The sequence below is a fragment of the Pan troglodytes genome, chromosome 19 (assembly GCF_028858775.2).
Source record: "Pan troglodytes isolate AG18354 chromosome 19, NHGRI_mPanTro3-v2.0_pri, whole genome shotgun sequence".
In the NCBI taxonomy this organism is placed as follows: domain Eukaryota; kingdom Metazoa; phylum Chordata; class Mammalia; order Primates; family Hominidae; genus Pan; species Pan troglodytes.
Window position 1 is genome coordinate 49,593,832 of NC_072417.2, and position 22,392 is coordinate 49,616,223.

The 22,392-nt window shown below is 50.4% G+C and overlaps 2 protein-coding genes and 1 pseudogene across 8 annotated transcripts in view; 1 reads left to right on the forward strand and 2 right to left on the reverse strand.

Moving 5' to 3' along the window:
* The window catches only part of LOC129137687 (ribosomal protein S6 kinase beta-1-like), a 107,454-nt gene extending 87,899 nt beyond the window's left edge, over nucleotides 1-19,555 (forward strand). For 3 of the 6 annotated variants that reach the window (XM_063798890.1, XM_063798889.1, XM_063798894.1), the window contains 8 exons: nucleotides 1,747-1,869; nucleotides 2,765-2,871; nucleotides 3,770-3,832; nucleotides 4,018-4,094; nucleotides 5,149-5,345; nucleotides 8,314-8,421; nucleotides 12,056-12,123; nucleotides 12,875-14,317. In XM_063798890.1, coding sequence (XP_063654960.1) covers nucleotides 1,747-1,829 — 83 coding nt within the window. In that variant the 3' untranslated portion in view covers nucleotides 1,830-1,869; nucleotides 2,765-2,871; nucleotides 3,770-3,832; ... (3 more) ...; nucleotides 12,056-12,123; nucleotides 12,875-14,317. Of the gene's footprint in view, nucleotides 1-1,746; nucleotides 1,870-2,764; nucleotides 2,872-3,769; nucleotides 3,833-4,017; nucleotides 4,095-5,148; nucleotides 5,346-8,313; nucleotides 8,422-12,055; nucleotides 12,124-12,874; nucleotides 14,318-16,015 lie in introns of those variants that run through there. The other 3 variants (XM_063798893.1, XM_063798892.1, XM_063798891.1) reach the window with 3 other exon arrangements.
* On the reverse strand, nucleotides 5,339-13,105 carry LOC134808877 (envoplakin-like). 2 transcript variants are annotated; one of them, XM_063798887.1, is made up of 3 exons: nucleotides 12,799-13,105; nucleotides 12,377-12,549; nucleotides 5,339-7,274 (listed from the first exon to the last, which is right to left on the reverse strand). In XM_063798887.1, exons 1-3 carry the CDS (start codon nucleotides 13,103-13,105, stop codon nucleotides 6,768-6,770), a joined length of 987 nt encoding a protein of 328 aa, XP_063654957.1. In that variant the 3' UTR covers nucleotides 5,339-6,767. The 2 variants fall into 2 exon arrangements, with proteins under 2 accessions (XP_063654957.1, XP_063654958.1); XM_063798888.1 differs by lacking the exon at nucleotides 5,339-7,274 and having other exon boundaries at nucleotides 12,098-12,549.
* On the reverse strand, nucleotides 16,863-21,740 carry LOC129137685 (envoplakin-like; annotated as a pseudogene).
* Between the last annotated feature and the right edge of the window lie 652 nt (nucleotides 21,741-22,392).

Sequence of the window (22,392 nt, forward strand, 5' to 3'; positions counted from 1 at the left end):
AAATATGTAAATATTAGAAGCTATGCTTCTTACAGTAGGTTTTATTAATGCTGGAAAAAGGATTGAAATTGAACCAAAGTATTTGATAAAACTTTGGGAATATGATGTTTAATAGGCATCAGGTTACTCTTTTTTTTTTTTTTTTTTTGAGATGGGGATCTCACTCTGTCACCCAGGCTGGGATACAGTGGCATGATTACAGCTCACTGCAACCTCCGCCTCCCAGGCTCAAGTGATCCTCCCACCCCAGCCCCTCAAGTAGCTGGGGCCACTGTGGCACACCACCACGCCTGGCTAATTTTTGGTATTTTTTGTAGAAATGGGGTTTCATCATGTTGCCCAGGGTGGTCTCAAACTCCTGAGCTCAATTGATCTGCCTGCCTCGGCTTCCCAAATTGCTGGGATTACAGGCATAACCCACCTCCCCCACTGCCAGAATCAGTTTATTCTTGCTGTTTGCAACAACAAACATAAACATCAGAGAGACCGATAATCTATACAACTATAGATATAACACCGTGAGCCTTGACTACAACTGCATGCTGCTACAGACAGCTCAATTTATGCTAATCTGGGCTGTGGGTAGACTTGGCAATTCACTCATACCCCAAAGGAGCAACCAGATGACCCAGGGTATCTAGAAGGTGGTAGCAGCTGCTAATCCTTAGATGTCTACAGAATAATCCATGAGGTAGTTAATTGTTTCAAACTCTTAGAGAATGATGTATGAACAACTGAGGCTCATATAAACATTCCAGATTATACTCCTCCACCCACCTGTTTTTTTTTTTTTTAAGGAGAAATGATATACTTAACTGAATAGATCATGGGAATCAGCGTCTCTTCCTTCCTCTCATCAACACCTCCTCACTCCCCAAAACCTGGTTCTGATCTGAATTCTAAGTCACAGGATAGAATAGGGGAGTGATAGAATAGTTGACTTCTCCTTTCATTTATAAGGTTGAGTGTATCAGATGGTTCTGTGAAAATAAAGGCCATACTTCTGTATCAGAGTGTAGTATATGTTTACATTTGAATCAATAGGTCATTGTGCCTTTTCTGTGAAATGAACCTCAAATACTAGAGCCCCTGAGGTTGTTGAACCACTTGTTATGACAGTCCAGTAAAGAAAGCTAAACTTGAACTGAAATGATCTTTGTATAAGGTGGTAAGTTTTTTACTTTCTGGATCAGCGATGATTGATTCATACTATCTAGCAATTTTCTTTCTTTCCCCTAATTGGTAGCATTGGGCAGAATGAGCTACCTTGTTATAGTGACTTTCTGAGACCATTTTAAGAACTCTTCACAGTTCAGTGTGATAAAAGCTATATATTTGAAGTACTATCTCACACCTTTGTTTAAAAGGTACAGAATATGTTTATTAGGGTCCGTGTACTTAAACTAGACTTCATAAAACAGTTTTTCCAGGATTTTTCTTTTTCAGGATGGTAGAGGATTCTGTGTATACTTAAAGCTAGAGCCTTAAACAGGTTATTTCACTTTTTTCTCTATCTTTATTTTCTCTTTACCAGATAGATTGTATCTTTGGCAAATGTGACTTTGCCCTAGCCTTAAACAGTTAGCATCCCATTTTATGGATGGTACCTTGTTCTTGACATCTGCAAGAAAAGTTTGAGGCAAGAAAAGTTAAATGGAAGGATAGATTAAGGTGTTATATGACATGTTCAAACACTGCACATACTTAGAATTCTGAGAATAATCATGCTGTAATCTTTCATTGCAGGTCATGTGAAACTAACAGACTTTGGACTATGCAAAGAATCATTCATGACGGAACAGTCACACACACATTTTGTGGAGCAATAGAATACATGTGAGCTGCATGTTAAACATAATTGGTTTGGAGGTAATAGCTAATTTTACCTGTTTTAAGGAATAGTATCTGTTTTCTGTACCCTCATTGACTCTGTATATTGTTTTTAAAATTCTAATTCACATGATATGCCAATGGGGGCATTTTTAAGCATATTATTTTCCTCATTGTACGGCCCCTGAAACCTTGATGAGAAGTGGCCACAATTGTGCTGTGGATTGGTGGAGTTTGGGAGCATTAATGTATGACATGCCAACTGGAGCAGTAGGTGCACAGTTAAAAGCTGCATGTATTATGGTCTATGCTGAGTCACTGTAGCAAGAGACCTGTCCTGTGCTTTCTGAAAATGTTACCAATGGAGTTTTCAAAGCCCAAAGATTTGTTATTAGCAGTTTAACACTAATAATGCTGTATGATTATATGGGATCCCATACTTTGAGAAACATTTTCGTTGAAATGATCTGTGTCATGGCAGGCCTGTGAAATAGATGTTGAACAGATAATGCTCTTATTTTTATAAATGGAGAAATTGAAGCATAAAATCACATAGCTCACTTATTATCACACAGCAAGTTAATGGTGGAAACACAGGCTTCCTTCCAGGACACTGCTACTTCCTCTGTCCTGTTGCTTAAAAACTGCACGTCTGCCAGGCACAGTGGTGCATGCCTGTAGCCCAAGCTACTCAGGAGGCTGAGGTGGGAGGATCATTTGGGCTAAGGATTATTAATAGAATCTAGCCTTGACAAGAGACCCTGTCTCTAAAACAAAATAAAGGTCTTTAGCAGTTAGCCCATTTCACAGCATACATTTCTGATCTCCATGCATAACTAATTCAGGAAATGGATATGGTTATTTAAAATTTGTTTCTTATATACTAATACTTTTCACTCCCTGCTAATATTTTTCACTTGTCTTCTACTCTTAGCCTCCATTTACTGGGGAGAATAGAAAGAAAACAATTGACAACATCCTCAAATGTAAACTAATTTGCCTCCCTACCTCACACAAGAAGCCAGAGATCTGCTTAAAAAGGTAAGGTTCTTAAATGGTCACTGACAGTATAAAATTCAATGACTAGGATTTAACTAGATAGAATTTAATGTATATTTTGAATAATATATAGTGAACAAAAAAAGTCTTCAATTTTTGAAGGCGAAGTACAGATTTGTTTAACGACTTTCTTTTCATATTCTTTTTTTTTTAATTCTTTTTTTTTTTGAGACAGAGTCTCGCACTGTCGCCCAGGCTGGAGTGCAGTGGTGCGATCTTGGCTCACTGCAGCCTCAGTCCCCCAGGTTCAAGCGATTCTCCTGCTTCAGCCTCTCGAATAACTGGGATTACAGGCGCCCGCCACCATGCCCCGCTATTTTTTATATTTTTAATAGAGACAGGGTTTCACCATGTTGGTCAGGCTGGTCTGGAACACCTGACCTCAGGTGATCCACCTGCCTTGGCCTCTCAAAGTGCTGGGATTACAGACCCTTAAACAATTATTCAGTAGTAATTAGTAAACTATATCTTTTTTTCTTTTCTCTTTTTTTCTGAGACGGAGTCTTGCTTTGTCCTCCAGGCTGGAGTGCAATGGCATGATCTTGGCTCGCTGCAACCTCTGCCTCCCAGGTTCAAGTGATTCTCCTGCCTCAGTCTCCCTAGTAGCTGGGATTACAGGCGTGCGCCACCACGCCAGGCTACTTTTTGTATTTTTAGTAGAGAAGGGGTTTCACCATGTTGGCCAGGCTGGTCTCAAATTCCCAACCTCAGGTGAACCACCTGCCTCAGCCTCCCGAAGTGCTGGGATTACAGGCATGAGCCACCATGCCCGGCCAATAAACTATATTTTCTCAAGGCAAAGTAGACAAGCAGAGTCTAAAAAGGAAAAAAATCAGTTTGACTAAGGTTCTTTATCCAGGCTTTTTTATCCTCTTTAAAGCTACTGAAAAGAAATGCTGCTTCTCATCTGGGAGCTGGTCCTGGGGATGCTGGAGATGTTCAAGTAGGTATTGGCATCTTTGGTGTTCTGTGGGGGAGATAATGCTAGTTTTATGTATTTCTGAGGGTTATATGTAGTTGCTTATAAGTTAGCTTATTTTGTGACTTGTAACTTCAAAAAGGTGATTAATTTATCAATCCAGCAAAGTCTATTCCCCTCAACTTTTCTTTCTGCTTTTTTTCCCCTAGGCTCATCCATTCTTTAGACACATTAACTGGGAAGAACTTCTGGCTTGAAAGGTGGAGCCCCCATTTAAACCTCTGTTGTAAGTATACATGAAAGCTTATAATTGGGTGCAGTGGCTCAAGCCTGTAATCCCAAAACTTTAAAGGGCTGAGGTGGGAGGATTGTTTGAAGCCAGGAGTTCAAGACCAGCATGGGCAACATAACAAGACTCCATCTCTACAAAACATTTAAAAGTCAGCTGGGTATGGTGGCATGTGCCTGTAAGTCCCAGCTACTTGCGAGGCTGAGGCAGGAAGATCGCTTGAGATTTTTTTAGAGTAAGAAAAATCTCAGAGCAGACAGAAACGTTATTTTTATTAGCAGTTCAAAGATCTCTGGTTTATCCTCTCTTCAGCATCTTTGTTTTTATTATTTATTTATTTTATTTTGAGACGGGCTCTCACTCTGTCACCCAGGATGGAGTGCAGTAGCACGATCACAGTTCAATGCAGCCTTGACCTCCCCAGGCTCAGGTGATTCTCCCACCTCAGCTTCCTGAACAGCTGCGACTACAGACACATGTCACCATGCCTGGCTAATTTTTTTGTATTTTTTTGTAGAAACGGTTTCACCATGTCGCCCAGGCTGGTCTCGAACTCCTGGGCTCAAGTGATCCACCCACCTCAGCCTCTCAAAGTGCTGGGATTACAGGTGTGAGCTTCTGCACCCAGCCAAGCATCTTTTATTTTTGTACTATCTTTTAAAGAACTAAAGCCAGTGGCAATTGACTGTATTAGCTATTTTTAAGTCAGTTACCTAAGACAATTAAATATTTCGGGTAGTTGGGACCTTTCTTTTTTTGGTTTGTTTTATTTTGCTTAATTTAACCATTTTAAATATGATTCTTTGGGAATTTTTTCTTCAAAATATAGAATATACGTGCATTAGTTTGCTAGGCTTGCTGCAACGAAGTACCACAAACCGGGTGGCTTAGACAACAGAAATTTATTATCTCATAGATTTGGAGACTAGAAGTTCTAGATCACGTTGTTAAAAGTTGGTTTCTTTGACAACCGTGAGAAACTGTATGTTCCATGCCTCTCCCCTGGCTTCTGGTGGTTTGCTGGTAATCGTTGTCATTCTTTGGCTTGTAGGTGCATCACCCGGATCTCTGCCTTCACGTTCACATGGTGTTCTACCTGTGTGCGTATCTGTGGCCAAATTTCCCCTTTTTCTAAGGATACCAGGCATATTGGATTAGGGCTCCTCTCTACTCCAGTAGGACCTCATCTTCGCTCATTACATCTGCAATAACCCTTTCCAAATAAGGTCACATTCTGAGGAACTAGAGGTTAGAGTTTCAACATATGAAATTTTTTGGGGGGTGGGTAAGGCACACGATTCAATCCATAACAATATGTTTATAAGTAAATGAGTTAGTGTGTTAGTTATTGTCTTTCTCCCACTTCAGAATCTGAGAAAACAGTTTCTTTTTCCATTCCTTGGGATGTAGGTGGAGGAGGAGGAGGAGGATGATAGTGATTATTTTTTGGTCATGGAGCATAATGTGACCCACTTTAAAAAACAACAAACAATTGTAAGGAGGATGACTGTCATACACCTACTGCACAGCTTAAAAATGATTAGGTCATCTTGTTTAAACATAACTGCCATCCCACCATCACACCTAAGAAGTTGAGTTTCCCCAGTTTTTTTTTTTTTGAGATAGGGTCTTTCTGTGTTGCCCAGGCTGGAGTGCAGTGGCATGATAGTGGCTCATGGCAGCCTCAACCTCCCAGGCTCAAGGGATCCTCCCATATAGCTGGGACCACAGGGGTGCATCACCACACCCAGCTAATTTTTTGAATTTTTCTAGAGATGAGGTCTCCCTGTGTTGCCCCCCCTAGTTTTTTTTTTGTTGTTGTTCCATTCTTTTTTTTTTCTCCTGTTTGTAAGGATCTAATCAAGGTCTGTATATAGTTTGATTACTATGTCTCTTAAGTCTCTTTTCATTTATAGATTCCCCTAATGATTTATTGAAGAAACTGGGTCATTTGTCCTGTAGAATTCTCAAATTTTGATTTTGCTGATATTATCCCCATAGGTGTCATTGCCCATGTTCATCTGTTCCCTGAATTTCCAAAAACTGGTAGTTAAATTTAGGTGGTTGATTTGATTCAGATTAAACTCTCGGTATTGCATATGCTTTGATCAGGAGGCATAATGTGTAGTTGTGTGTGTGTGTGTGTTTAGTGATGTTAGTGGTCACTGATCATTGCCTGTGTCAGCATTTCACTACCAGGGTAATTTGGCAATGTCTGGAGACACACTGATTGTCACAACTTGGGGGAGGGAATGCTATAGGTACCTTCAGGGGTAAGAGTCAGCACAGCACAGCCCCCTACAGCAAAGTATTAATAGGCCTAAAATGTCAGTAGCCCTGAGGTTGAGAAACTCTGGCCTACTTTTATAATTTCATCAGGTGTTTGTGAAATGGTTTTATTCTGTTATTTCTTCTTTCTTTGTTAGCTGGAATTCTTTCATAAAGAGAAACTCTTTGAACAGTTAGTTACACAAGGTATAGTTCATACAGGAAAGGCAGGATGTATGTTTGATTCTTTCCTAGTTTTCAAAATAATGAATTAGTTCCCTAGCATCTTCCAAAATTGACCAATGAACTTTGTGTGTGTGTTTTTTCTTTTTTAGTATATTATGAACTTACACGTTTTAACATATTTGTGTTTCATTTGATTGCAGTTATTTTTATTTTTATTTATTCATTTATTGTTTTGAGGCAGGGTCTTACTCTGTCACCCAAGCTGTAGTGCAGTGGTATAATCTCTGCCCACTGCAGCCTTGACTTCCCGGCCTCCAGCAATCCTCCCACCTCACCCTCTTGAGTAGCTGGGACCACAGGTACACCACCACGCCCAGCTAATTTTTGTGTTTCTGGTAGAGACAGGGTTTTGCCATGTTCACCAGGCTGGTCTTCAAATCCTGAGCTCAAAAGCAATCCACCTGCCTCTGCCTCCCAAAGTGTTGGGATTATAGGCGTGAGCCACCGCACCTGGCCGTTATTTTTATTGATGCTCATTTTTTCCCTTCGTTGAATGCTGGGTGCGTCTTCATATTGGGTTCTGAGTCCTTTTGACGAGCACGTTGTCTGGTGTTGGACGAGAGAGCAAAATAAGGAAACTGCTGTTCTCTGCTTATCTTTTACATTTTCCCCACACTTGGAATCAGCCATTCCTCCAGGGAGTGCAAGTTCACAGTCTGGGCTCTAAGAGAATTATCAAGTCAATGTGGTCATCTTTTAGTATTAAGTCAGATATTCTAAATTATTATTTACTTCCTAGATTTGGCCCAAGAGTCTAACCAGATATTTTGGGAAAGAGACAAGGAATTACATAAATCAATCTCATGGTTAGAACTGAAGTGATAACTACACTTACACAAGGGAATATAACTTATAACCCATGCAGAATAGAAAATTATTTTTGCTCCTTTAGATTTCTAAAGGAATGAAATAAGCTGTGGGAAGAAACTTTAACTGGAGCATCTTACCAGTATTATTCATGTTTTAACTCTGCTTCAGTAGTTTTTCAGGTTTATTACAAACCTGCAGTAGCCAACTGAACTAATGATCTCTAAACAGGGATTTAGCCAGTGGACTAAGCACACTGAAGCTTTGTGAGAGAGGAAATTGATATTCACATTTTTTCCAACTCGTTTTGAGCTCAATATATTCACTTTTTTTGTTTTGTTTTGTTTTTTTGTTTTTTTTTATTCAGACAGACTCTTGCGCTGTCACCTGGGCTGGTGTGCAGTGGCACAATCTGTGTTTGCGGCAACCTCTTCCTCCCGGGTTCAAGCAATTCTCCTGCTTTAGCCTCTCAAGTAGTTAGGATTACAGGCGCCCACCACCACTCCCGGCTAATATTTTGTATTTTTAGTAGAGACGGGGTTTCACTATATTGACCAGGCTGGTCTCGAACTCCTGACCTCATGATCTGCCCGCGTCAGCCTCCCAAAGTGCTGGGATTACAGGCATGAGCCACCATGCCCAGTTGATATATTCACATTTTTAATAGGAATAACAGTATACTAAAATCTATTTTAATGCATGTTTAAGATTTGAAGATGTAATTTGACTCAGTACTTTCCACCTGCATTTTTTTCTTCATTCTGTGCCTGCTAAGACTATTCTAATACTTTATTATAGTTAACCCCTGCGAAAAGAGCTCCCAGAGCTTACAGTGCATTTGATTGATGTAATATGGACTATTCATTATTTTCTAAATTATTTTGTTTGTATAAAGCAATCTGAAGAGGATGTAAGTCAGTTTGATTCCAAGTTTACACGTCAGACACCTGTCGACAGCCCAGATGACTCAACTCTCAGTGAAAGTGCCCATCAGCTCTTTCTGGTAAGTGAAAGAATTTCCATATAGTTGTGGGAAATTTTAAGTATGAGGATGGGCTCTTCGAGAAGAAAATTCAGTTTGCTTGCTTTGCAGTTCATGTAGGTAACCTCGCCCGCTTTTTTTTTTTTTAATAAGCCATGCTCTTATAACTTACTGATATGTACAAAATTGATTTTCATAATCCAACATTTTATTTTAGCAATTAGAGTGGGAATGTACAATTCTTTGGAGAGTATGATTCCCTTTTTCGGTTGGGCCACAGAGTTAAAATGATGTTTGGCTTAGCATCTCAACCAAAAATTAAGTCATAGCAGTGGGGGAGAAAAACCTCACTAACTACATGTATTTTATTCCTGAAACAGCTATAGATTTTTGGTACCTTTTTTTTTTTTTTTCTGAGACAGGGTCTCACCTTGCCCAGGCTGGGTGTAGGGTGCAGTGGTGTGATCACAGTTCACTGCAGCTTTGACCTCCCAGGCTCAAGTGATCCACCCATTTCAGCCTCATGAGTACCTGGACTACAGGTGTGTGCCACATCCAGCTAATTTTTAATTTTTTTGTAGAGACAGAGTCTGTTTTACTCCTGGACTCAAGCTGTCTTCCCACCTTGGCTTCCCAAAGTGCCAAAATTATAGGCCTGAGCCATCATTCCTGGCCCTATTTTTGGTACTCTTAACATAAGTAGGGTTTTTTTTTTTTTGAGTCAGAGTCTCGCTCTGTCGTCAGGCTGGAGTGCAGTGGTGCGATCTCAGCTCACTGCAAACTCTGCCTCCTGGGTTCAAGTGATTGTCCTGCCTCAGCCTACTACAGGCACGCACCACCACTCCCAGTTAATTTTTGTATTTTTAGTAGAGACAGGGTTTCACCATGTTGGCCAGGATGGTCTCGATTTCTTGACCTCGTGATCCACCCGCCTTGGCCTCCCAAAGTGCTGGGATTACAGGCATGAGCCACCGCGCCTGGCTAAGTAGGGGATTTTTTAACATTAATTGTGAATATTTGACATCAAAATATGTTGGATCATATGTAATAGTGAATTCTCATTGTAGAAATATCTGTATAGATTTATAGCTTGTCTCTTCAGAAAAGTAAAGGTTTTAGATGTTGGCCAACAGAAATGATGGATTTATATCAGATGACCATCAATGCATATTATTTTGCTTAAATATCATATATGCTTATTTTATTACTGTACTTATATGTCACATGAACATGTATCTCATTTTGTATCCTTTTTTTTCTTTTGTCATTCCTTTTTGGACTACCTCTAGGGAGAATAGAATATGGGGAAAGCAATTGTTTCAGAGTGTTTTTTTCCCTCTTTTTGAGTACACTGGATTTGTCACTAACTTAATTCTCAAGCTTTTCTTCCCCACACTGCTCACTATGTAACACAAGTAGTGTTGTATCTTATGGGATGGGAAATAAGCTCTAATAATAAGCTCATGGGGCATGGTGGCTCACAGCTATAACCCTGAGGTCAGGAGTTCGAGACCAGCCTGGCCAACATGGTGAAACCCCCTCTCTACTAAAAATACAAAAATCAGCCGGGTGTGGTGGCATGTACCTGTGGTACCAACTACTTGGGAGGCTGAGGCAGGAGAATGACTTGAACCCAGGAGGCAGAGGTTGCAGGAGCCAAGATCGTGCCACTGCACTCCAGCCTGGGTGATAGAGTGAAAACTGCTGTACCAAAACTGCCTCCTAGCATCATTCAAAGGTGTCACAGGAACTTTTCCTTTTAGAAGGCAAAAGCAGAATCTCCCTCTGAGACTTAATCTGAGATGTCCCTTCTCCATGTCCTTTCCTGTCCCCTGGCTGAATTCCCATGGGAACAAAATACCTCTGCCGTCCTGGGAATCACATTTGGATACACACCCTCCAGAATGATTAAGACCTGGAGTCCCTGACCTACTGATCAGGAATCCTGGCCTTCAGGACAACTTGTCCAGATCACTCACATCGTCTCCCCTGACACCATCATAGTGACTGGGAGTGGACACTCAGATCGGTTGGATAATGTATGGCCTGTCCCTGGAGCTGCAGCTGGCGTTAGTCATATGCTAACCACGTGGCTGGGTGTTTTGTGGTCCTGACAGGAGAGGAAAACAACAGGTTTGCCTAAGTGGCCCAGTATGTGTATCACTGTGGCCCACACCTGCCCCCTTAGCTCATGATGAGTGTTGTCCTGTGGATGCTGGGACGTGGGTAGGGACACAGGCCAGGCTGTTTCTATCACAGAAAGTTACAGTTCTGGCTTCACAACCTTTCCAATATTCCTTCAACAGCAACCAGGTCAAGGCACAGCCACTCCCATGTACAAAACATCAATCTGAAATTCAGGCAGTCTTGGGAAACAAGGGAAAAAATACCCTTGTCATGGCCTTCTCATCCCAGAGGGGAAAGAAAGGAAAAGAAGTTCAAGGAGTTACAAGAGTGGCCACTGTCCACCATCATCTGGGTACCTGCCCTCCACTTGCCCCTCCCTCAGGTGAAGACCAGGTTCACAGGCCAGCACCTGCACCTCTTCCTGTGTCCACGTGCCCCACATGGGGGCTCTTCCTCCTCCCATCCTAAGACCACTGCTCCCCCAGGTCACCTCTGTGTCATTGCTGAGAGTCCTGGTCACAGGGATCTGGGTCAGTGTCAGCCTGACTCTGATTCAGCTGGGTGACTGCCCCTTCAGGACACAAAACCAATTACTGGAGCCCTGAGTGAACTCCCCTGGATTTCCCACACCCTGAACTCCCATTCTCAGTGTTCTCCTAGAATGTTCTGCCTCTACCCAGTAATGTCATGTTACGTTCTCAGACCTGCAGCCATTTATGTTCCCAGTTTCTACACTGTCTCATGTTCTCATCCCATTTCATGGCTCATTTTCTAGTAATCATCCAATGACTCCAAACATTCATCTACAGCTCACTGTCACATGAGCTGGGCAACATGGCAAAACCCCATCTCTACCAAAAAAATTAGCTGGGCTCAGTGTTACACCTGTGGTCCCAACTACTTGGGAGGCCGAGGTGGGAGGATCACTCAAGCCTGGGAGGTGGAGGTTGCAGTGAGCTGAGATTATACCACTGCACACCACTGCACTCCAGCCTGGGTGACAAAGTGAGACCCCATCTCAAGAAACAGACCAGGCGCAGTGGCTCACGCCTGTAATCCCAGCACTCAGGGAGGCCAAGATGGGTGGATTACTTGAGGTCAGGAGTTCGACATCAGCCTGGCCAACATGGTGAAACCCCGTCTCTACTAAAAATACAAAAATTAGTTGGTCATGGTGGTGTGCACCTGTAATCCCAGCTACTCCGGAGATTGAGGCAGGAGAATTACTTGAACCTGGGAGGCAGAAGTTGCAGTGAGCCGAGATAGCGCCACTGCACTCCAGCCTGGGTGATGCAGAGAGACTTTGTCTCAAGAAAATAAAAGAAACTAGTTTGGAAGGATAACCCAGACTGTGGCCCGGTGTGGGTTTCACTTTGAGCACTTTTGGGAGTGTTGAGTCCACGTGGCAGAGAGCTTGCTGTTCTTGGGTAAGGAGTTTACACAATGCTGCAACCTCCCCAGGAAGGCCCCCCCTTGCAGCCAGGGGACATTTCTTCCTAAGATTCTCCAGGCTTCCTTGCTATTTCAGGAGCTTCGCCAGAATACCTCCTGGAGTTGTTGACATTGGGCCCTACTGGAACCTTCCTGAATGATCAGGTGAGCTGGGCATTATTACATCTGCTTCAGGGATGAGGAAACCAAGGCCCAGAAAGTTATGTAGTCTAAGATCACAGAGCTGGTCAGTAGAGGAGCCAGGAGGGGAACCAGCTTGTCTGAGCCCGGGTCTGTCCACACCCTTCTCCGCCTCCGTCCCAGCCACTGCTCCTGCGCTTGCCTCACCTCCCTCAAGTGTGAGCACCAGGGCCGGGCCGCTTCTCATCGCAGCCGCCTCTTTCCGCCGCTCACCCACCTCGTGGCTGTGGATGTGGCCCTCCAGGTCCTCCAGGGGCGTGGTGCGGCTCAGCTGGGCCCGTGCCCAGGCCAGCACCTGCCTCTCTATCTGTCCCAGGTCTCCATCCAGCCGGGTCATCTGTGTCAGGAGCTTCTGGGCCTGTGGGTTGGCCAGGGCCAAGCCAGATGCAGCTGGGGGCAGAGGTGCTGGTGAGGGCCCAGGGCCCATCTCCAGACTGGCAGATGGGTACCCCCACCAGGTGCCCACAGAGGGTCCTGTCGGGGTAGGGTGGAGGGGATGGGCAGGGCCACCCCAGAGATGAAATCCCCAGAGTGATGGTCCCTAACCCAAGGCAACCCCTGCCCATCACAGACCAGTTGGAAGTCAGAATCTACTCCTTCCAGCCCCACAGCCACCCCTCCCCGGGCCACCCTGGGTACCCTGCTGGCTGGGCTGAACAGACTCCACAGTGCTGGCCTTCAGGCGGCTCTGGACTGTGGCCCATTTCTGCTTCAGGGCCTGCAGCTCCGAGGCCAGCCTAGAACGAAGAGGTGATCGGAGAAAGAGGTCCTTACTCTGCCTCTCACCCTCCCCAGCCGCAGTAGACGCAGCTTCAGGTGAAGGCCGGCCTTTCAGCAGGGGTCTGCCGGGCCATGGGCTTGGACAGCACAGGGCCGGTCTGCTCTGCCCACAGCCTGCCCCTGAGTATCCCGACACAGACCTACCGGGAGGCACTGGCCACGGCATCAGGGTATGGTGCTGGGATGTAGAAGCAGGCGGCGGAAGCACACTTGTTCTCCCCACCAGGGCCCTGCGCGACCCAGGTGTGCGGGTCAGTGTTATCTATCAGCTTATACCGCTCACCCCGCAGCAGCTGCACCTGCGAGCACAGAAAGGGAGCGGCTGCTGTGGGCTCAGGGGGCAGGGGTCCAAGGCCAGGGCAGAGTAGGGGCTGGGGACAGAGACAGATGGGGACAGCAGCTGGAACAGGGACAAGAGTAGAGTGGGAGGTGCTGGGGTAGAAAAGAGGCAGGACAGGACTTGGAGAGAGGAGGGTCTGCGTCAAGGGAAGGAGTAGGGCAAAAGTGGGCGCAGGAGACAGCTGGGGATGGAGCAGGGATGGGCTTGGGCAGGGGCAGGGGATGGGCTAGGTGGGGCTGGATGGTGGCAGGGGTGAGGTGGGGGAGTTCGCACTTCTCCTGGGTCCCAGTCACAGATGCTGTCCACGTGCAGGGGCTGCTAAGGCAGGTTTTTTCGCTGTGGCAGGGGGACCACATCCCGGCTTCGCCGCTGCAGGTCCCCAGTGGCCCTCTCAGTGATGGCCAGCTGTTTCTCCTCTGCCTGCCAGGGGCCCAGGCAGAGGGGACTCAGGCCAGGCTGCACTGGAGGCTGGCCACACCATACCCATCCTTCAAAAGGACTAGAGGCTGGCCTTCAAGAAGGCAGGGGTCTCTAAATCAGCAAAGTAAAAGGAGCCCCTCTCTGGGGGCCTAGGATCCTGGGATCTGCTAGTTGCAGGGAGGGGGATGGCACAGCATCACCCAGGCCTCCGAGCAGAAGCTAGACGGGCCTCAGAGCTCTCCCAGGCTGCCCTTGTCCCACTGCAAATGAGAAAACTGATGTCCAGAGGTGGGAGGAGCTTGCTGGTACCTGGCCAGCCTCCTGCTAAAGCAGACCCCCCGCCAGCACCCAGGCCAGGGCTTGGGACAGGACTAGGTACCGAGGCAGAAGGGCTGAGGCCCAGAAAGATGGACAGGACTAATTCCCAGAGGTGGGGTGCAGATGGCCTGGTGGGGCTGTCTCACCTCCAGCTGTTGCAGCAGCTCTGTGGGGGTGCCAGGGGGGCCCCTAGGTGCAGGGCTGGACTTGGCATCCAAGTTGGAGTTGAGCTTCTCCAGGGTCTGGCTGACTGAGTCGGCCTCTTCTGGAACTAAGTTCACTGGGTGGTCAAGGGCAGAGCCTGGGGCAACCTGCTGCCCACTAACTCTACAAACCAGCTGAACTTAAGCCAGCTAAACCTAAACCACCTAAACACACAGCAGCTAAACCTAAACCAGAAAAACCTAAACCAGGTAAACCTAAACCAGCTAAACACACAACAGCTAAACCTAAACCAGAAAAACCTAAACCAGCTAAACCTAAACCAGCTAAACACAAACCAGATAAACCTAAACAAGATAAACCTAAGCCAGCTAAACTTAAACCAGCTAAACCTAAACTGTCACTCTCCCCTACTCTGGTCGGTCTTTCTTTTCCCTACCCAGGCGGCAGGACCTTTTATCACCGGTGTGCTCTTGCAAATGGGGTCTTATTCGTGCACTGAACTTAATTTTTTTAAGTGGGTCATAAAACACTTGGTCTTCATCCTTCCTGCACAAATGAAGGGCACCGTCACCTGCCTCCCTCCAGCACCTGAAGTCTTTCTTGCTGGGACAGAGGGTATTGGAGCTGCACTTGTCCCAGCCCCGGAGAAGAAGCTATGCTTTAAAGAAGCATTCCAAATGTTTTTACGGAATTTTTGTCAGTGTGTGATCATAGTTTGTGGTTCTATAGGAAAATGTATGAAACATTATCTGCCCCCAAATCCCAGTTGTATATTATATCAGGGTTTCTCAACCGTTTTTTTTTTCATTATTATTCTCCTAAAGAGCCTTTTAAGAAATCTTTTCTTTATTTTCCCCCACCTCATCCCCATAAAATTTTATTTACTTATTTATTTTGATAGAGATTTATCTGTTTGTATAGAGACAGGGTCTCACTATGTTGCCCAGGCTGGTCTGGAACTACTGGGGTCAAGCAATTCTCCTGGCTCAGCCTCCCAAAGTGCTGGAATGACAGGTGTGAGCCACCACACCTGGCCCCCACGAAAGTTTTATACCACAGATATGCTGTATACAGCTTAGGTGCTGTATGTGGATCTGTACTTCATGCATAAGAAGAGTTATTTTTCTGCCATTAAGAACCAATTTTCACCCCCCTGGGAACCGCTTCACCCTGTTGAGAATGTGCCCATGCCTTTCCTTCCCTCTGGGACCGAGTGGCAACCACACAGCTCTATTTTATTTTATTTTTGAGGTGGAGTCTCTTTGTCACCCAGGCTAGAATGCAGTGGACCAATCTCGGCCCACTGCAACCTCCACATCCTGGGTTCAAGCGATTCTCCTGCCTCAGCCTCCTGAGCAGCTGGGATTACAGGCGTGCGCCACGTCTGGCTAATTTTGGTATTTTTAGTAGAGACAGGGTTTCACCATGTTGGCCAGGATGATCTCGAACTCCTGACCTCAAGTGATCCGCCAGCCTCGGCCTCCCAAAGTGCTGGGATTACAGGTGTGAGCCACTGCGCCCTGCCAGCTCTGTCTAGTTGAGAGGTGCAGTGCCTCTCCTGTGGGCAGGAGTGCTGTGGGACCTCCCGCCCCTGCCGCCCCTGCCGCCTGCCCGAGGGCTCACCGGCTGTAGTCCTCCACGTGCTGCAGCTGGGTCTCCTGGCAGATACACAGGTTCAGGAAGTTCTGCCACTCCATCTTCAGGGCCTCCTGGTGGGCCTGGGTACCGCAACACGCAGCCCTCGGACCATGCCCCGCCCCCCAACCCACGTCCACCCCACCTCCCCGCCTTCCCCGCCCACCATGTCCCTTCTCACTCTCGCCCTGCCCCCAGCGCTCCTGGATGGGCCCCACCGCGGGGTGCCGCAGCTCCACCATGTGCTCGCCGTCGTCCTCCAGCTGGTTTACGCTCTGCTCCTGGCTCAGCAGCTCGTGCTGCTTGAAGTCTGGGGGCGAGTCGGGTGAGAAGCGGCGGTGAGGACCAGGATGGCCCTGGTCGCCCCCACCTGGCCCCAACCTCTGCCAGCCGACCTCGTACTCCCGCCGCACGCCCGCAGGGTCGGCCATGAGGTCGCTCCAGTCCTGCTGCAGGATGCGGCACTGCTGCTCTGCCAGGGCGCTCAGCTGCCGCGTGCAGCCCTGCAAGTGCGTGTACAGGCTGACCAGGCTCTGCCCGCGCCACGACGCCGCCTTCTGTGCTCAGGACCCGCCGCCAGCAGCAGGGTGGGGAGAGAGACAGTGGGGGGCAAAAGGCGCCATTGGGCCGCGCTCAGGAACACTGGCCCCGGGCAGGGTCCAGGCGGCCACCCAGGCCCACCCGCAGCCACCCTGCCCGACCCTCCCTCCTGCTCACCAGTAGGTCTCGGTATTGGCTCCGGATGGTGGCTGCATCCTGCCTCGACCAAGGGGAGAAACAAACCCGTGAGAGGTGGGGCGCGGGGAGACGGCCCCCTAAGATCTGGACCAGCCATACCCCACCCACCCCTATCCCCAGGGCCCAGCCGATCTAGCTCCGGCTCTGACTGGAAAAACAGGGGCTGGGGCTGGCCCCGGATGTGACATCCTCCCGGCTCACCCACCGGCCCCACGAGGCTCCCCAGCTGCTCTCCTTGGTCGTCGATCTCGTTCTGCAGGATGTTGAGCTCCGCGATCTGTTCCTCCAGCTCCGCCATGCCCGGCCCTTACTGGCCTGCGCAGACCTGCTTCTGCAGGAGAGCCGGCGGCTCAGTCACCGCAGGACCGCGGTGGGGAGCCAGAGAACCCCACACGTCTCCCACCCAGAGAAGTGGACTTGGTCATTTGGGCAGAGCGTGGACGAGCCTGGGAGCAGCCCGGGTGCACGCCCTGCAGCTCACCCAGGGGCGAGGCCATTCTGCAGTGGCCCCTGAGTCCCACTGGTTCCCAGACGCTGGGCTCAGCCTCTGAGAAGTCTCCAGCTCCATCCTGCCTTGTCTGTGACCCAGCCTCAGTGCTTCCTGTCTGGACACCTCCAGCCAAGCTCTAGGGCCCTCAGAACGCCCTGCTCCACCCGGGCCCTTCCCCACTGTCCCTCTATTGTCATGATGACACCCCTTCTGTGTGGCATCAAAGCACAACTCCTCACCCAGGGATCAGAATGCCCCATGACCTGGCTCTGCCCACCTGCCCAGAAATCCCCAAGTCCCATCGAACCGTAGGCTTCCTCCTGGCAGGTGCCTTTGCTCCTTCTTTCTGGAATTGTCCTCTCCTCACTACTTCACCCTGATCCAACCGAGCCCTCTCACCCCTCTGAGGTCTCTTCATGTGCCTCCTCCTGCAGGAAGTCTTCCCTGACTGCACTGTCTCCTCTGCTGTCTCCCTGCCCAGACCCCTGAGCCACCCCTACACCCTGACTGTTGAAGCCTACAGTCAGGCCCTGGGTTAAATGCAGTTCCGTATCGCTCTCTGATCACACTGGGGTGTGACTTTGAGCTCCTGACCTGTTTCTGCTCCAGCACGTGTGCCCAGTTGACCCTGGATCCCACGTCTGGGCGGCAGCACCATCTTCTCGTACAGGGCACGGTACTCGGCACACTCCTGGGTCACCTGCTCGTGCAGCTGCTCGATGCTGTCAAGAAGCCGACCCAGGCCGGCAGGTCAGGGCTGGGCCTGGGTCTTCCCCAGGGACCCCCAGCCCTGCCGCAGCCCCACTCACTCCTTCTCAGTCTCCTCAGCCTGCGGGTGCTTGAGCCGCCGGGCCTCGTCCTCGTCCAGGAAGAGGTCCTTGAGCAGCACCTCGGCCTCCTTCAGGCTGCCGCCCGTCTCCTGCTGGTGCTGCAGGGCCTGGCTCTGCTCACTGTTCAGCCGGTCCTGTGGGCAGGGGATGGGCAGACTCGCCAGGGCCCAGAGCCCCCACACCCCAGCTGCCCATCACTGTGCGCCTGAGCCCCACCTTTGGGACCCCAGCTATGCTGGCCAACCTCGAGGCCCACGCCAGGCACAGGGTCAGGCCCAGGGCGTCCGTGGGGCAGGTGACAAGGACACAGGGGAGCCCAGCAAAGAAGGAAGCTGAGCCCTCTCTCCCACCGTGTGTTAGGGGACAGGCGGTGCAGGACAAATGTCATCTGTCCCATCTTCACCATCACCAGGGGGCACTCAGGGAGTGCCAGGCCTGATGATGAGCCTCCCATGTCACCCAGCCTGCCCACGCCCTGCCAACTGCTGCCATGCCCGGGGCCTCACCTGCTGCAGCCTCTTCTGCGTCTCCAGGATGTCCCGCTCCACCTGGTCGGGGTTGGCTTGCATGCGGGAGATGAGCAGGGCCAGCTCCTGGGTGGCAGCCCTGGTGGGTGGAGGGGACAGTGGGCAGCTCGGTGGAAGAGGCCCCTCTGTGCCCCATCCAGGTGGCATCCCCTGCCCTCCCTCCACCCCATACTGCCCCCAGAGCCTAGCTCACTGCCCTGACTTTGGGGTCTCTCTCTGAAGGAGGCTCTGTGAGCTAGTCCTGGTTGGGGGTGTTAGCACTGCCCCGCCACATGAGGGGTCAAAAGGTGAGGGTCTCAGGTCTGTGTGGTGCTGAGGGGGCAGGCGGCCTTGGTGTCCCAGCCTCAGCCAGCTGTGCTGGCAGTGAGTTCCCGACCCCACCCAGCTGCCTGCCACTTCCCCTCCACGAGCCGGTGAATCACCGGCTCAGCCACTAGTACCTGAGCCAGCCTGGCTGGGCCCTGGGAGGGGCAGTTGGGCTGGCTGGGGCAGGGAGGCAGCAGCATGCCCCCCACCCCCACCTCCTCCCACTCCAGCCCTGTGTTCCCCTATACCTCCTCCACCCCGGGGAGCTTTGCCAGAGTGCTGGCTTCAGTAGCCGTCTAGAGGAGCCTCACACTGTCAGAGCCGGGGAGGGGAGGCAGGCACAAGAGACTGCTGGGCACCCTAACATTCTCCAGAGTTGAGGGTTCAAAGCCCAGATTGGGCCCTGACTTGCTCTGAGTCACATGGTCAGGGACGGAGGGGAAACCTTGCTTCCACCCCAGGGCTTTTTCTGTGCATTCGCCCTGCAGCCTCCATAGAGCACCTGCTGTGTGCATGCAGTCACTCTGTGGAGGTCACAAGGTCAAGCAGACCTAAAAGAGGGCAGATTGGTCCAAGCCTCATGAGCACAGTGCCTTATAGGGGATCATTATCCTGGGGCAGGGGAAGCCTTGAACTGGGTCAAAGGATGCCCCCCCCCCCACACCTCAGGCAAAGGGACAGTGCTGGTGAAGGCACAGCAGTCTGGAAGAACTCTGTGGCCAAGACAGCCTGGTTTCATCTTTCTCCATCATTAATGCTGTGTGACCTTGGGCAAGTTACTCAACCTCTCTGTGCCTGAGGTGCCTCACTCGTAAAGCGGGATTTTAATAAAAATATCTATGCCTTAGGGCTATTGTGAGCATTAACTGAATTTATCCATCTGAAACATCCAGTGCAGGCCTGGTGCAGGGTCAGCACCCAGCACGTGTTAGTTTTTATCCCACTAGAGGGCTAGTGCCTTGAAGGCAGGGGCCTGTTGGTTCTGTCTACATCGACATCTGCAGTGCCTAGAACAGTCCTGGCATGCAGTAAGTGCTCAGTAAGTTCATGTCAAACGAGTGGATCACATGTGAGGTGATCCGGAGCCAACAGGGCCCTGAGGACCGAGCTGCCCCAGGCCAGGAGCGCACTGCTGGGGAGCCTGCCTGGACAGTGGGAGCTGTAGGTGCTGGGCCCCGGGCGCTCCTGCTCAGGTCCCGCCTCCTGGGATGGCTGCTCCCACCAGGAGCTGCACACTCCATCCTGGGTGGGGCTCAGGTGCCCCAGGGAGGACAGGTCACTCAGCGAGAGTGTTAGCTGAGAGTCTTAACCACTGTCTTTCCCATCCGCCCGGACGCCCGGCCTCGGTGTCTGTTGGTGCCTTGATCCCTATCGGGGTAATGGGCACCCCCACTCCCACACCAGCTTTTCATCCCTGAGCTTATCTCGACACCCTGGACCCAGGCGGGCTGCCGCCTCCTCTGCAGACGAGCTGAAGCCAGTGAGTGGGAAGAGCGCCACCCAATCCATCCACAGAGAGCTGGGGCTGGGCCCCAGAGAACCGGGTGGTCCAAGGGAGGCCCAGTGCCCCCTGCACCACACCCACTGGAAAAGGAAGCCCCAGCTCTATTTTGTTCTGTTTTAACAGACAGGGTCTTGCTCTGTCACCCAGGCTAGAGTGCAGTGGAGTGATCACGGCTCATTGCAGCCTCGACTTCCCGGGCTCAAGTGATCCTCTCACCTCAGCCTCCCAAGTAGCTCTGACTACAGGCATGCGCCACTACATCCAGATAATTTTTGTATATTTTTTGTAGAGACGGGATTTCATCATGTTGCCCAGCCTGGTCTCCAACTCGTGGGCTCAAGTCATCCACCCGCCTTGGCCTCCCAAACTGGTAGGATTGCAGGCATGAGGTATTGCACCAGGATTTTTTTTTTTTTTTAAGACAGAGTCTCAGTCTGTCACCCAGGCGGGAGCGCAGTGGTGTGATCATGGCTCACTGCAGCCTCAAACTCCTGGGCTCAAGCAATAGGCACGAGCCACCATGCCTGGCTAGTTTTTACTTTTATTTTTTTATAGAAACGAGATCTCCCTATGTTGCCCAGGCTGGTCTCAAACTCCTGGGCCCAAGGAATCCTCCCACACTGGCCTCCTGAAGTTCAGGGATTATAGGCATGAGCTACCGCGCCCAGCCATGAACCCCTAACTCTTCAATACCACAAGGCCCTGGGTGAGAACTCTGGGGAGGGCTCTGGCTTAGGCAGGAGGCAGCACAGCCCCTGCGTCCCTACCCCAGGGATCCCACCCCGCCCGCTCAGTCCTCATGCCCTGCACCCAGGCTCCAGGGGTCATTCCAGCCAAGGAGAGCCTTGGGGCAGAGCTGCCGTCATACAGCCAGGCTCTCCTGTGTCCCAGCCTCTGGCAGAGGAGGGCATCGGTGCAGGCTCCTGTCCAGCACTTCTCCCGCTGAGCGGCCTCAATCCGTGGCCCGCAGGCCCCCTTAGAGGATGTAGGGAGCCCCAGGCCATCCCCTGCCTCCTGCCAGGGCTGAAGTTCGGCCTGGGCCTGCGGCTCCCAAGGCAAGGAGAGAGTCCACCCCTGGGCCCTTTAGCCTCAGGACACCAAATGCCAGCACGGGGCTGGTCCTGGGCTCTGGGCCACCACCAGGTGGCTCAAGGACCTGGGCTTGGCACCACCCCCACCCCAGCTCCCCAGCTCCCCATCCCCCAGTCCCACTCACCGGCTGTGCTTGCTGGGGGAGCCTTTGGGGGACCCCTTGGCTGGGGAACCCTTGGGGGACCCCTTCCCCTGGGAGCCTTTGCTCAGCCCCTTGAACTTGGTCGTTAAAGGCAGGTGCTGGCTCAGGTTGGGCTTGGCTGGCGATGGAGGGCAGGAGGGCAGGTGGGAGGCAGCGGGCATCCTTGCTGGCTGGTCACCTAAGTCTGGCAAGGTGGGGCGGCTGGGCACTGGGGAAGGGAGTTTCTGGGAGGCCCCTCCTTGCAGGTGAGGCAGCAGGCGGCCAGGCCCCAGGCCTGCCGCGCATGCACCCACAACGACCACACTCATGCCTGCTCTTGCGTAACCAATCTGGGAGGAAAGGGCACAGACTTGAGGGTGGGGCCGAGCCTGCCCGACTCCCACAGAAGGTTTGAACTTGTTACATCCACATGCCCAGGGGAGTGCGGCGGTGATCACACCCAGATAGGCAAGGAGCTGGGCCAGGACAGACAGGGCTGGAGACAGACGTGCACATGCAGGCGCAGGCTCAGCGGAGAGGCCCCAGCCCTGGAGCTCAGGATTAATAAACACCTCCAGCCAGCTCAGAGGCCCTGCTGCCGGGCAGACCCCCACCCACAGCTCTCAATCCCCCAGGAGAGGAGGGGGTGTCCTGCCAGCCCAGGGCCTGGCTCTCTGTTCTCCACTGACATGATGGGGCAGCCAGGGGACGTTCACTCCAGACAACTGGCACAAGGTCCATTTTTTTTTTCTTTAAGAGACAAAGTCTCGCTCAGTCACTGGAGTACAATGGCATGATCTCAGCTCACTGCAACCTCTGCCTGCCGGGTTCAAGCGATTCTCCTGCCTCAGCCTTCCGAGTAGCTGGGATTACAGGTGCCCATCACCACACCCAGAAAATTTTTGTATTTTTAGCAGAGAAGGGGTTTCATCTTGTTGGCCAGGCTGGTCTCGAACTCCTGACCTCA

Excerpts from the sequence above, each read along its gene's own strand:
- LOC134808877 (XM_063798887.1), bottom strand. The coding sequence starts at position 13,105 with ATGCCGTGGCCAGTGCCTCCCGGTAGGTCTGTGTCGGGATACTCAGGG. Across the intron at positions 12,550-12,798 it reads TGTTCAGCCCAGCCAGCAGG|CTGCATCTGGCTTGGCCCTG; the intron begins GTACCCAGGGTG and ends CTCTGCCCCCAG. Across the intron at positions 7,275-12,376 it reads GCCACATCCACAGCCACGAG|AGCCCAGACTGTGAACTTGC; the intron begins GTGGGTGAGCGG and ends TAATTCTCTTAG.